Genomic DNA, 15,589 nt, shown 5'->3' with positions numbered 1-15,589 from the left:
AGTTCTTCCAACAAAAATGGGTTTCACCTGGGTGGTCTACCATTACGACAGTGGGGGCCTTCATCTAACCTGACCATCAAATAATGACCTCATCTCACATACTGCAGTTCATATGAAGTTTCAAACCAAAGGATCCCTATATAACAGACTTACCTTCACATAGTCAGTTAAGTTAGGTTTGACTGTAAAATATATTACACAACTTAACATTACACAAACATGAAATGGAAATTGATAGTAAATATTCTGAATAAGACACAAAATACTACTGTATTAATTCTAACTTTATAAGACTATGAGAACCAAAACAAAATATCTTCAGCTCAATAAACACACAGGATTGAATACATACGAGCACCATCAAAAACCAACCAACTCCACTGAATTCACATCCCCAAAAAAAAAATAAAAAAACTAAGAACAAAAAGAGAAGCATTAAAAAAAAATAGTATGAAGGAGGAGTGGGTGAATATTTTAAACAGCTTAACCCTCATTCAAACACCTAAGGTCCCACCTCCCCCACCCCCTGCAAACAGCATAAAATAACAAAACTCCACACATATTTACACCATCCCCACAACTAACTCCACATGACCACCATCCCTACGCTAACTTCCATACAGAAAGCCACACCATCCTGACACTAATCTCCATTAATGATGGCCACCATCCCTACAACAACACCCATTAACCCACCACCCACCCCACAACACCCACAAAACTCCATTAATGATGACCATCCCACTGCTAACTTCCATTAATGGCCACCATCCACAGCTACTTCCATAATTTAGCCCATCACCACAACTAACACCACAAATCACCACCAACCCTACCTTCCACATGATGCCATCATCCTAGCTAACTCCACAGTGGCCACCATCCCCCATCATACATGATAGCCACCATCCTGATAATCCCATTAATGATGCACCATCCCTACAGCTAACTTCCCATTAATGATGGCCACCATCCCCTAGCTAACTTCCATACATGATGGCCACCATCCTGACAGCTAACTTCCATTAATGATGGCCACCATCCTCCACCATCCCTACAGCTAACTTCCATACACTTTGGCCACCATCACTACAACTAACTTCCACAATCATGGCCACCATCCCACAGCTAACTTCCACATGATGGCCATCATCCTACACTAACTCCATACATGATGGCCACCATCCTGACAGCCAACTTCCATTAATGACACACCATCCCCACAGCTAATCTCCCACACATGATGGCCACCATCCCTCCAGCTAACTTCCACATGATGGCCATCATCCCCACAGCTTAACTCTCCATACATGATGGCCACCATCCCTACAGCTAACTTCCACATGATGGCCACCATCCCCACAGCTATCTTCCATACATGATGGCCACCATCCCTCCAGCTAACCTCCACAGATGATGGCCATCATCCCAACTGAAACTTCCACATGATGGCCATCATCCCTACTACTAACTTCCATACACAATGGCCACCATCCCCCAGCTAACCTCCACAGATGATGGCCACCATCCCTACAGCTAACTTCCACATGATGGCCATCATCCCTACAGCTAACTTCCACTAATGATGGCCACCAGCCCTACAGCTAACTTCCACATGATGGCCATCATCCCCTACTAACTCCACATGATGGCCATCATCCCTACTGCTAACTTCCACATGATGGCCATCATCCCTAGAGCACTTCCACATGATGGCCACCATCCCCACAGCTACTTCCATGATGGCCACCATCCCTACAGCTAACTTCCACATGATGGCCACCATCCCTACAGGCTAACTTCCACATGATGGCCATCATCCCTACAGCTAACTTTCACACTACGATGGCCACCATCCCTACAGCTAACTTCCACATGATGGCCATCATCCCTACTGCTAACTTCCATACATGATGGCCACCATCCCTACAGCTAACTTCCACATGATGGCCACCATCCCTACAGCAACTTCCACATGATGGCCACCATCCCTCACAGCTAACTTCCACATGATGGCCATCATCCCTAAAGTGATCTTCATTACGATGGCCATCATCCCTACAGCTAACTTCCACATGATGGCCATCATCCCTACTGCTAACTTCCATACATGATGGCCACCATCCCTACTGCTAATCTCCACAGATGGCCACCATCCCTAAGAAGCATCTCCACTGATGATGGCCACCATCCCTACAGCTAACTTCCACTGATGATGGCCACCATCCCTACAGCTAACTTCACAGATGATGGCCCATCCCTACAGCTAACTTCCAATATGATGGCCATCATCCCTACTGCTAACTTCCACTCAATGATGGCCACCATCCCTACAGCTAACTTCCACAGATGATGGCCACCATCCCTACAGCTAACTTCCACTCAATAATAGCCACCATCCCTACAGCTAACTTCCAATATGATGGCCATCATCCCTACTGCTAAACTTCCACTAATGATGGCCACCATCCCTCAGCTAATCTCCACTGATGGCCACCATTCCTACAGCTAACTTCCACTATTGATGGCCACCATCCCTACAGCTAACTTTCACAGATGATGGCCACCATCCCTACTGCTAATCTCACGAATGATGGCCACCATCCCTACAGCTAACTTCCACATGATGGCCACCATCCCTACAGCTACTTCACATGATGACCCATCCCTACAGCTAACTTCCACATGATGGCCACCATCCCTACAGCTAACTTCCACTGATGATGGCCATCATCTCTACTGCTAACTTCCATACATGATGGCCACCATCCCTACAGCTAACTTCCACATGATGGCGCCACCATCCCTACAGCTAACTTCCACATGATGGCCACCATCCCTACAGAAGCATCTTCTCACATGATGGCCATCATCCCTACAGCTAACTTCCACATGATGGCCATCATCCCTACTGCTAACTTCCATACATGATGGCCACCATCCCTACAGCTAACTTCCACTGATGATGGCCACCATCCTACAGCTAACTTCCACTGATGATGGCCACCATCCCTACAGCTAATTCTTCCAAAGATGATGGCCACCATCCCTACAGCTAACTTCCAATATGATGGCCATCATCCCTACTGCTAACTTCCACTAATGATGGCCACCATCCCCTAAAGCAATCTCCACAGATGATGGCCACCATCCCCACAGCTAACTTCCACTATTAATGGCCACCATCCCTACAGCTAATTACTCAATGATGGCCACCATCCCTACAGCTAACTTCCACTAATGATAGCCACCATCCCTACAGCTAACTTCCACTAATGATGGCCACCATCCCACAGCTAACTTTCACAGATGATGGCTACCATCCCTACAGCTAACTTCCACTATTAATGGCCACCATCCCTACAGCTAACTTCCAATATGATGGCCATCATCCTACTGCTAACTTCCACTAATGATGGCCACCATCCCTACCAAGCACTTCCACTAATGATGGCCACCATCCCTAGAAGCACTTCCACTAATGATGGCCACCATCCCTACAGCTAACTTCCCACTCAATGATGGCCACCATCCCCAAGCATCTTCCACAGATGATGGCCACCATCCCTACAGCTAACTTTTTTACAGATGATGGCCACCCATCCTCCAGCTAACTTCCACATATGATGGCCACAACTCACAGCTAACTTCCACTAATGATGCCACCATCCCTATGGCTAACTTTTACAGATGATGGCCACCATCCCTACAGCTAACTTCCACTAATGATGGCCACCATCCCTATGGCTAACTTTTAAAGATGATGGCCACCATCCCAACAGCTAACTTCCACTCAATGATGGCCACCATCCCTAAACGCTAACTTAAACTAATGATAGTTACCGTCCCTACAGCTAACTTCCACTGATGATGGCCATCATCCCTACTGCTAACTTCCATACATGATGGCCACCATCCCTACAGAAACTTCCACATGATGGCCACCATCCCTACAGCTAACTTCCACATGATGGCCACCATCCCTACAGCTAACTTCCACTGATGATGGCCACCATCCCCAGTTAACTTTCACTAATGATGGCCACCATCCTCCAGCTAACTTCCACATGATGGCCACCATCCCTACAGCTAACTTCCACTAATGATGGCCACCATCCCTACAGTTAACTAATCCACTAATGATGGCCACCATCCTACAGCATCTCTACCAATGACGGCCACCATCCCTACAGCTAACTTCCACTATTAATGGCCACCATCCCTACAGCTAACTTCCACTGATGATGACTACCATCCCTACAGCTAACTTCCACTAATGATGGCCATCACTATAGCTAACTTCCACAGATGATGACCACCATCCTACAGCTAACTTCCACAGATGATGACCACCATCCCTCCAGCTAACTTACATATGATGGCCACCACCCCCTACAGCTAACTTCCACTAATGATGGCCACCATCCCACAGCTAACTTCCACTAATGATGGCCACCATCCCTACAGCTAACTTCCACTAATGATGGCCACCATCCCTACAGCTAACTTCCACTAATGATGGCCACCATCCCTACAGCTAACTTCCACTAATGATGGCCACCATCCCTACAGCTAACTCTTTACAGATGATGGCCACCACCCCTACAGCTATCCTTCCACTAATGATGGCCATCCCTCCAGCTAACTTCCACAGATGATGACCACCATCCCCAGAGCTAACCATTACTAATGATGGCCACCATCCCCAGCTAACTTCCACAGATGATGGCCTCCATCCCTGCCAGCTAACTTCCACTAATGATGGTTGCCGCCCCTACAGCAAATTTCACTGATGATGGCCACCATCCCTCCAGCTATCTTCCACTAATGATGGCCACCATCCCTCCAGCTAACTCTCCACTAATGATGGCCACCATCCCTCCAGCTAACTTCCACTAATGATGGCCACCATCCTCGCTAACTTCCACAGATGATGACCACCACCCCACAGCTAACTTCCACTAATGATGGCCACCATCCCTCCAGCTACCCCACAGATATGGCCACCATCCCTCCAGCTAACTTCCACAGATGATGGCCACCATCCCTACAGCTAACTTCCACTCAATGGTGGTTGCCGCCCTACAGCTAATCTTCCACAGATGATGGCCACCATCCCTACAGCTAATTTCCACAGATGATGGCCACCATCCCTACAACTAATTTCCACTAATGATGGTTGCCATCCCTACAGCTAACTTCCACTAATGATTGCCACCATCCCTCCAGCTAACTTCCACTAATGATGGCCACCATCCCTCCAGCTAACTTCCACTAATGATGGCCACCATCCCTCCAGCTAACTTCCAATATGACGGACATCATCCCTACAGCTAACTTCCATACATGATGGCCACCATCCCTACAGCTAACTTTCACTAATGATGGCCACCATCCATACAGCTAACTTTACAGATGATGGCCACCATCCCACAGCTAACTTCCAACTAATGATGGTTGCCGGCCCCTACAGCTAACTTTCACTAATGATGGCCACCATCCCTACAGCTAACTTCCACTAATGATGGCCACCATCCCTCCAGCTAGCTTCCACAGATGATGGCCACCATCCCTACAGCTAACTTCCAACAACAATGGTTGCCGCCCCTACAGTTAACTTTTCACTAATGATGGCCACCATCCCTCCAGCTAACTTCCACTAATGATGGCCACCATCCCTCCAGCTAATCTCCACAGATGATGGCCACCATCCCTCCAGCTAATCTCCACAAGATGATGGCCACCATCCCTACAGCTAACTTCACTCAATGATGGCCACCATCCCTACAGCTAACTTTTACAGATGATGGCCACCATCCTACAGCTAACTTCACCAATGATGGTGCCAAACCCTACAACTAACTTAAACTTATGATGGTTACCGCCCCTACAGCTAATCTCATCAATGATGGCCACCATCCCTACAGCTAACTTTTTATAGATGATGGCCACCACCCTCAACAGCTACCTTTCCACTAATGATGGCCACCATCCCTACAGCTAACTTCCACCAATGATGGCCACCATCCCTACAGCCACCTTCCACTAATGATGGCCATCCCTCCAGCTAACTTCCACAGATGATGACCACCATCCCTACAGCTAACTATCACTAATGATGGCCACCTCATCCCTCCAGCAACTTCCACAGATGATGGCCTCCATCCCTACAGCTAACTTCCACTAATGATGGCCACCATCCCTCCAGCTAATCTCCACAGATGATGGCCACCACCCCACAGCTAACTTCACTAATGATGGCCACCATCCCTCCAGCTAATCTCCACAGATATGGCCACCATCCCTCCAGCCAACTTCCACAGATGATGGCCACCATCCCTACAGCTAACTTCCACTAATGATGGTTGCCGCCCCTACAGCTAACTTCCACAGATGATGGCCACCACCCCTACAGCTAACTTCCACTAATGATGGCCACCATCCCTCCAGAACACTTCCACAGATATGGCCACCATCCTTACAGCTAACTTCCACTAATGATGGCCACCATCCTCAACAGCTATCTTCACAGATGATGGCCACCATCCCTACAGCTAACTTCCACAGATGATGGCCACCATCCCTACAGCTAACTTCCACTAATGATGGTTACCGTCCCTACAGCAACTTCCACTAATGATGGCCACCATCCCTCCAGCACTTCCACTCAATGATGGCCACCTTCCAGCTATCTTCACAGATGATGGCCACCATCCCTACAGCTAACTTTCCACTAATGATGGGCCACCATTCTACAGCTAGCTTTTACAGATGATGGCCACCATCCCTCCAGCATAACTTTACAGATGATGGCCACCATCTCTACAGCTAACTTTTACAGATGATGGTCACCATCCCTCCAGCTACTTTTACAGATGATGGCCACCATCCTCCAGCTAACTTCCACAGATGATAGCCACCATCCCTCCAGCTAACTTCCACAGATGATGCCACCATCCCTCCAGCTAACTTCCACAGATGATGGCCACCATCCCTACAGCTAACTTCCACTAATTATGGCTGCCATCCCTACAGCTAACTTCCACTAATGATGGCCACCATCCTCCAGCTAACTTCCACCAATGATGGCCACCATCCTCCAGCTAACTTCCACAGATGATGGCCACCATCCCTCCAGCTAACTTCCACAGATGATGGCCACCATCCTCCAGTTAACCTCCACAGATGATGGCCACCATCCCTACAGCTAACTTCCACTAATGATGGTTGCCATCCCTACAGCTAACTTCCACTAATGATGGCCACCTCTCCCTCAGCTAACTTTAACAGATGATAGCCACCATCCCTCCCGCTAACTTCCACAGATGATGGCCACCATCCCTACCTTCTTCCACATAATGATGGTTTCCCTACAGCCTTCCACTAATGATGGCCACCATCCCCTACAGCTAACTTCACCTAATGATGGCCACCATCCCTATACTTCACTAATGAAGGCCACCATCCCTACAGCTAACTTCCAATAATGATGGTTGCAGTCCCTAATCACTTCCACAGATGGCCACCATCCCTACAGCTAACTTCCACTAATGATGGCCACCATCCTACAACTAACCCACTAATGATGGCCACCACCACAGCTAACTTCCAATAATGATGGTTGCCGTCCCTAGCTAACTTCCACTAATGATGACCACCATCCCTACAGCTAACTTCCACTAATGATTGCCACCATCCCTCCTACTTCCACAGATGATGGCCACCACCCCTGCTACCCCACTAATGATGGCCACCATCCCTCCTTCTTCACAGATATGGCCACCATCCCCTCAGCTAACTTCCACAGATGAGGCCACCATCCCTACAGCTACTTTCCACAGATGAGGCCACCATCCTCAGCTAACTTCCACAGATATGGCCACCATCCCTCCAGCTAACTTCCAGATGAGGCCACCATCCCTCCAGCTAACTTCCACAGATGAGGCCACCATCCCTACAGCTAACTTCCACTAATGATGGTTCGGTCCCTAAGCTATTACTGAAGATGGCCACCATCCCTATTAACTTCCACAGATGATGGCCACCATCCCTACAGCTAACTTCCACAGATGATGGCCACCATCCCTACAGCTAACTTCACAGATGATGGCCACCATCCCTACAGCTAACTTCCACTAATGATGGTTACCGTCCTTCAGCTAACTTTCACTAATGATGGCCACCATCACAGCTACTTCCACTAATGATGGTTGCCGCCCTACAGCTAACTTCCACTAATGATGGCCACCATCCTCTCAGCTAGCTTCCACTAATGATGCAGCACATCTCCAGCTAACTTTCACTAATGATGGCCCATCCCTACAGCTAACTTTACTAATGATGGCCACCATCTACAGCTACTTTAACAGATGATGGCCACCATCCCTACAAACTTCCAACTAATGAGGTTGCCGTCCCTACAGCTAACTTCTACTAATGATGGCCACCATCCCTCCAGCTAACTTCCACAGATGATGGCCACCATCCTACACTATTCCACTAATGATGGCCACCATCCCTACACTAACTTTTACAGATGATGCCACCATCCCTCCAGCTAACTTCCACTAATGATGTGCTGTCCTACAGCTACTTCCACTAATGATGGCCACCATCCCTCCTACTTCCACTAATGATGGCCACCATCCTTCTTCACAGATGATGGCCACCATCCCTACTATCTTCCACTAATGATGGCCACCATCCCTACAGCTAACTCCACTGGTAAGCCTCCATCCCTGCAGCTAACTTCCACTAATGATGGCCCACCATCCCTCCAGCTAACTTCCACAGATGATGGCCACCATCCCTACAGCTACCTTCCACTAATAATGGTTGCCATCCTATAGTTAACTTCCACAGATGGTATTTCCACCCCTGCAGCTAACTTCCACTATGATGGCCACCATCCCCTCATACTTCCACAGATATGGCCACCATCCCTCCAGCTAACTTCCACAGATGAGGCCACCATCCCTGTGCTTCCACTAATGATGGCTGGGTCCCTAAAGCTAATTTTCACAGAAGATGGCCACCATCCACCTACTTCCACTAGTGATGGTTGCGTCCCTATTCCAATGACGCACCATCCTACATTCCACAGATGATGGCCACCATCCCTACAGCTAACTTCCACTAATGATGGTTACCGTCCCTGTAAACTTTTCACTAATGATGGCCACCATCACAGCTAACTTCCACTAATGATGGTTCCGCCACAGCCTTCCACTAATGATGGCCCCATCCTCCAGCTATCTTCACTAATGATGGCCACCATCCCTCCAGCTAACTACATTCAGTGGCCACCATCCTACAGCTACTTCCACTATAATGGCCACCATCCCTTCTTTAACAGATGATGGCCACCATCCCTACAGCTAACTTCCAACTAATGATGGTTGCCGTCCCTACAGCTAACTTCTACTAATGATGAGCCACCATCCCTCCAGCTAACTTCCACAGATGACCACCATCCCTACAGCTAATCTCCCACTAATGATGGCCACCATCCCTACCAGCTAACTTTTACAGATGATGGCCACCATCCCTCCAGCTAACTTCCACTAATGATGTGCTGTCCCTACAGCTAATCTCCACCAATGATGGCCACCATCCTCCAGCTAACTTCCACTAATGATGGCCACCATCCCTGCAGCTAACTTCCACAGATGATGGCCACCATCCCTACAGCTAACTTCCACTAATGATGGCCACCATCCCTACAGCCAACTTCCACCAATGATGGCCACCATCCTCCAGCTAACTTCCACTAATGATGGCCACCATCCTCCAGCTAACTTCCACAGATGATGGTCACCATCCTCAGCTAACCTCCACTAATGGTTGCCATCCCTACAGCTAACTTCCACTAATGATGGTTGCCACCACAGCTGACTTCACTAATGATGGCCACCATCCCTCCAGTTAACTTCCACAGATGATATGGCCACCATCCCCAGCCAATTCCACAGATGATGGCCACCATCCCTACAGCTAACTTCCACAGATGATGGCCACCATCCCCAGCTAACTTCCACTAATGATGGCCACCATCCCTACAGCTAACTTCCACTAATGATGGCCACCATCCCTACAGCTAACTTCCCAACTGATGGTTGCCATCCCTACAGTTAACTTCCACTAATGATGGTTGCCGTCCATACAGCCAACTTCCACTATAATGGTTGCCATCCCTACAGCCATTTCCACTAATGATGGTTGCCGTCCATACAGCTAACTTTCACTAATGATGCCACCATCCTCCAGCTAACTCTCCACAGATGATGGCCCACCATCCCAGCTAGCTTCCCCACAGATGATGGCCACCATCCCTACAGCTAATCTCCACTAATGATGGCCACCATCCTCCAGCTAACTTTTAACAGATGATGGCCACCATCCCTAAAAGCAACTCCACTAATGATGGCCACCATCCCTCCAGCTAACCTCCACTAATGATGGCCACCATCCCTACAGCTAACTTTAACAGATGATGGCCACCATCCCTACAGCTAACTCTCCACTAATGAAGGCCACCATCCCTATAGCTAACTTCCAATAACGATGGTTGCTGTCCCACAGCTAATCTCTCCATGATGATGGCCACCATCCCTACAGCTAACTTCCACAGATGAATGGCCATCCCTAAGCTAACTTCACTAATGATACCATCCCTACAGCTAACTTTAACAGATGATGGCCACCATCCCTACAGCTAACTTCAATAATGATGGTTGCCCCCAGCATTTCCACAGATGATGGCCACCTTCCCTACAGCAAACTTCCACTGATTGATGGCCACCATACAGCTAACTTCCACAATGATGGCCACCATCCCTACAGCTAACTTCCACTAATGATGGGTGCCAAACCCTACAACTAACTTAAACTAATGATGGTTACCGTCCCTACAGCTAACTTCCACTAATGATGGCCACCATCCCTACAGCTAACTTCCACTAATGATGGCAACCATCCCTACAGCTAACTTCCACTAATGATGGCCACCATCCCTACAGCTAACTTCCACAGATGATGGCCACCATCCCTACAGCTAACTTCCACTAATGATGGCTACCATCCCTACAGCTAACTTCCACTAATGATGGCCACCATCCCTACAGCTAACTTCTACAGATGATGGCCACCATCCCTCCAGCTAACTTCCACTAATGATGGTCACCCTGCCTACAGCTAACTTCAACTAATGATGGTTGCCATTTAAGGGTTAACATAACAAATAATAGGAAGGGTAGGAGAGAAAAATCTTTAAAATTCATATTGTAAAGTTTGAAAATTAGGGGAGAACCAGTGAGGGTTTATGAGAGGAAATGAGTTTGTACTACAGTGCAGTATTTAGGAATAGTAGCGAGTGACTTAAGTTTTGGGAGAAAAATATTTTTCATGGCATGTGTTTATCTAACAAAAGTCTTAGCATAAAACTATTGACATAAAACAATGTTGGAGATATTACACCTTTTTGGGGTAGGTGTTGGGAACCTTCCTTACTTGGTAGTGCAGGTTGGAATTAATTCAATGTACCTTTAATGTTTCACGTCTGTGCTACAGGTGCCATGTCTTGCTTTATCATATACTAAAGCAGGGTATGTTCCACGTACAGTACAGTATTACTATAGTGTAAGTTGAAGGACTTGTTTTCTACATGTTATTTCATGACTTATTCTATGTATATGTCTCATGACTTGTTCTATGTACCGTTCTGCTCTATGCATTCTTATATCAGATGATGAATACTTGGCATAGTGAAGTTCACTTGTTTTGGCTGGTTTTTGCACCGTCGAGGTGAGCACCCAGCCAGGAGAACTCTGTCTACCCTCACACCATGCAGACACTTCTGCTTTTACCTTTAACTTCTGAAGTCTTCCAATACTTTCTTGTGTGTGTGTGTGTTTCCTATGTTTATGTACGCGGAGGTTCTGGTTATGACTATGGACAGTGTGCGGTAAGACTGGCATTTAACATGTTAATGTAGGAATTTGCCCCAAGTGTACTTGGATAGAAGTGCTTTTGTTTACCCTGACTTATTTACTATTGTATTCTTTCTTGTACAGAAGACATGTAAATATGGAAGTAAAGTAATAACAATGTTTATATTTGCTTTTTAAGTTTTGTTTCTATTATCACTAGGCCATCTTTTAATATACAGTACTTTGTCCTATTAATATAACCTTAAGTGACCAATAACTACAGGAGTATAGTTATATGATGCAGGGTTTTCAGGGGAAACTTGTTGCATGTGTGTTAGGTCTCTGTCCCAGTACAGTAATAGAACTACAATTACTGTAGGTTTAGGGGGTGAAAAACATAAGTTTTTTCTTGAATTCCAAAGTTTTGGAAGCCTTCACGTATTTCAGAGAGAAGTGATCGTAACAATGGGAACGTGTTGATTCTGTACAGTTATAATAGGGAGCGTGAAGAATGTTATCAAGTGTGCATCAGTTATAGGGAGACTGTAGCGCATGTCAGGAGCTTGAATGGAGACAGAAGAGAAGGAGCCGTTTCACATGTAGAGGAGTGAATGTGTCAGAGAATGGAATGGACGACATATTGAACTGAATTTGCAGTGGGGGCGGACAATAAAAAAAGTGGCTATTAAGAAATGTATGGAAAGAACTGTGACAGAGGAAGCAAAATTGGGTATGTAGATATAGAGGACCTGTTGAGGGAACATATGGACTCTGTGCAAGATGAAGAAACCAGCATGAGAAGTGACAATAATAACCAACACAACAGCAATGCTTCTAAGTAGGGGTGAATTCTGGTGCAAAGAAAAAATGAAAACAGAAGAGAAATTTGGAAAGGAGAGAAAATTTGGAGAACTGACCATAATGAAAGAATGAAGAGGTGAAAGATTAAGAGAGCTTATAATACTGAGGTAAATAAGATGGAGAGATGCAGCCGAGGAGATGGAAATACAGTACGTCAGTATAGTATTATAAGTAAAGGAGATGGCAAACCAGGAAACAGTAAAAACATGCAGACAATCAAGCAATAGATGTATATTAGCTCAGAGACCTCACAGCAGAAACAACAGAGGAAGGCAACACTGCACAAAAAAGAACCATCTAAAGATTAACCCCAGCTTATTTCACCTCAAGATTAACCACCCTAATGCTAATCCAACCACAACCTAATCAATATTAACATAACCCAACTTAACATAGCACTACACAACCTGATCAACCTTAACCTAACCCAAACCTCCAGGTAACATTAGGATGGTTTATTCTTCAGGTGAAAGAAACTGGGGTGTCTAATCTACAAGCAATCCAATCAATCTACCACCATAAGGAAAAACTTACCGGGAAAGACATCTTGCAGGAAGAGTGTGCCCATGTCTGCCGGTATAGAATCAAAACCGCAAGACCCCACAACATAGACACCATTATCTTCAGCCTCCTTGAAGTACTTTAACTGCATTGTATCCAGGTACTGAGGCTCCCCGCTGATGTCTACGTGGTTAGCTCCAGCCCTGATGCACGCAGACACCACTTTTTCACCGTAGAAGCGATACTGTGGGAACAAATAAGCTTCATTAGCTAGAGTACAGTAGAGTATGTCACTGAATGAATGTATACCATGTGGTGGTGATTTAATTAAGACGGAGACCTCTTATAATCTTAGCCTTTATAGATTAGCCCCGTCCCACCCCAGATAGCTTCAGGGTGGTTAAGCTGGGAGACAACTTCAGGAGAGTATTTTGGGGGCTAATGATAGGCCTCACAAATTCGTGTCGATTGGTTTTCCACCGTGGCCAATTTTCCGAAAGGCACAGATTTATGGAATAAGCATTAACAACAAAGGAAAATATGTTAATGAAACACTCCAAGACTAAATACAATTGTAGAGTACAATATAATATAAGTTTCCTTGTTCAGCTAAAGAAGTTTAGATGCTTGTGTGGTTTTAAGTGGTTAATTTTGTTGGATTTTCCCCTCAAATTAGCGTAACTGTACACTGTAACATCAAAACTGAAAATTGTAGGCATATAAACAGCAATAACAAAACATATAAACAGCAGTGATGAAAGAATAAAAAAAAAAATGATACAAGTTTAGTGTACAGTACAGTACACACTCCACCAGTTCACCATAGCATCTGTTGCTAAAAGAGACAGAGACAGCTGGGATGCTGTTAATTTCTAAAGATATTATTATTGTATAAATGAATTTTAATAAAGGCACCAAGATCAAAATACTTTAATTATCGGTACATCCCGTGTTGTGACGATTCACGTATTGGCAGATTTTATAAAATTATTTAAGAATAAGATATTTAGCTGTGATGAATAAGATAAAATAATGTATGTTGTACAAGTAAATGTGAGGAATAAATAACGTTAATACCAATACAGTGGTCTCTCGGTTAACGAGCACAATTCGTTCCAGAAGGTTGCTCGTTAACCGAAAAATTCTTTAACCGAAACCATTGTTTCAATGGGTTTTTGGGTACCGTATTTTTCGGCTTAAAAGACGCACTTTTTATGACAAAAATATACCTCGAAAATTACCATGCGTCTTCCAGGACACTAGTCGATGAGTTGTAGCAGAGGTTTTTGAAATCAGCCCCTTACAAAGACTGTTACCTCATTACAGTACTTAACAATTACAAGTATTCTCTATACAGTACCATAAAACTACAGTATTGTTTTAACTAATATTGTGGATATATTGCAAAAAAAAAAAAAATAAACCCTTGCTGCTGTGTGGTTTGTTTACTAATGGCAGTGGTGCGGCAGCGCCATCTATTGAGGAATTGCTAAAGGTTGTCTGCTGGTCTCAAATGCAGGAATGTTTGTTTCTTTATATGTAGGCTCTCATATTTGGACACCTATTTACAGTTGGCTCTCATATTTGGATACCCATTTAGACTGTAAAAACCCCACAAAATTAAAATCTTCCAAATTTAAATACACCTTCGTCATCCAAGTAAAAACACACACAACAACATTGGCTGTCCTTATGTTTTCAACTTTATTACCACTGGTGGGTAGATACTTTTTTTAATTCAGAAACATTATTTAAAACATATATGAACAGTAAATAAGTGTTGCTTTCATATTCTTATGTAGAGTAATGATGATATGTTTACACATGTGCTCACTTACATACGTGATCTAACTTTTTTTTTTACCCTTAATTGTTAGCTACTTCCATTGTTCCATTTATTAACATTAAAAAACATTACTTAAAACAAACATATTAATTTTACTACAGCTACAACCAGGGTCGTATTTTCTTCAGTTTTATATGTAGAACCAATCAGTCACTGGTTTTGTAAACAACAAAAACAATGACGTCTTGTCTCCTCATGCGTTTTAATATTCTTCGTATTATTAATGAATTGTATTGTTCAATTTGCACACAAACAATAATTCAATCAAAAAGAAATTCAGAAACATTAATTAAAACATATATGAACAGTAAATAAGTGTTGCTTTCATATTCTTATGTAGAGTAATGATGATATGTTTACACATGTGCTCACTTACATATGCGATCTCACTTTTTTTTACCCTTAATTGTTAGCTGCTTTCATTGTTCCATTTATTAACATTAAATAACATTAC

At 44.9% G+C, this 15,589-nt stretch overlaps 1 protein-coding gene across 2 annotated transcripts in view; it reads right to left on the bottom strand.

Annotated features, from left to right (window-relative positions):
- The window catches only part of LOC121872900 (saccharopine dehydrogenase-like oxidoreductase), a 60,856-nt gene that overhangs the window by 20,462 nt on the left and 24,805 nt on the right, over window positions 1–15,589 (bottom strand). For both annotated transcript variants that reach the window (XM_042376000.1, XM_042376001.1), the window contains one exon: window positions 13,323–13,533. In XM_042376000.1, coding sequence (XP_042231934.1) covers window positions 13,323–13,533 — 211 coding nt within the window. The remainder of the gene's footprint in view (window positions 1–13,322; window positions 13,534–15,589) is intronic.

Source organism: Homarus americanus, unplaced genomic scaffold (genome assembly GCF_018991925.1).
Source record: "Homarus americanus isolate GMGI-L3 unplaced genomic scaffold, GMGI_Hamer_2.0 scaffold11022, whole genome shotgun sequence".
Classification (NCBI taxonomy): Eukaryota; Metazoa; Arthropoda; class Malacostraca; order Decapoda; family Nephropidae; genus Homarus; species Homarus americanus.
Note: the sequence above shows the minus strand (reverse complement) of the source record. Positions and strands in the feature narration are given on the sequence as shown.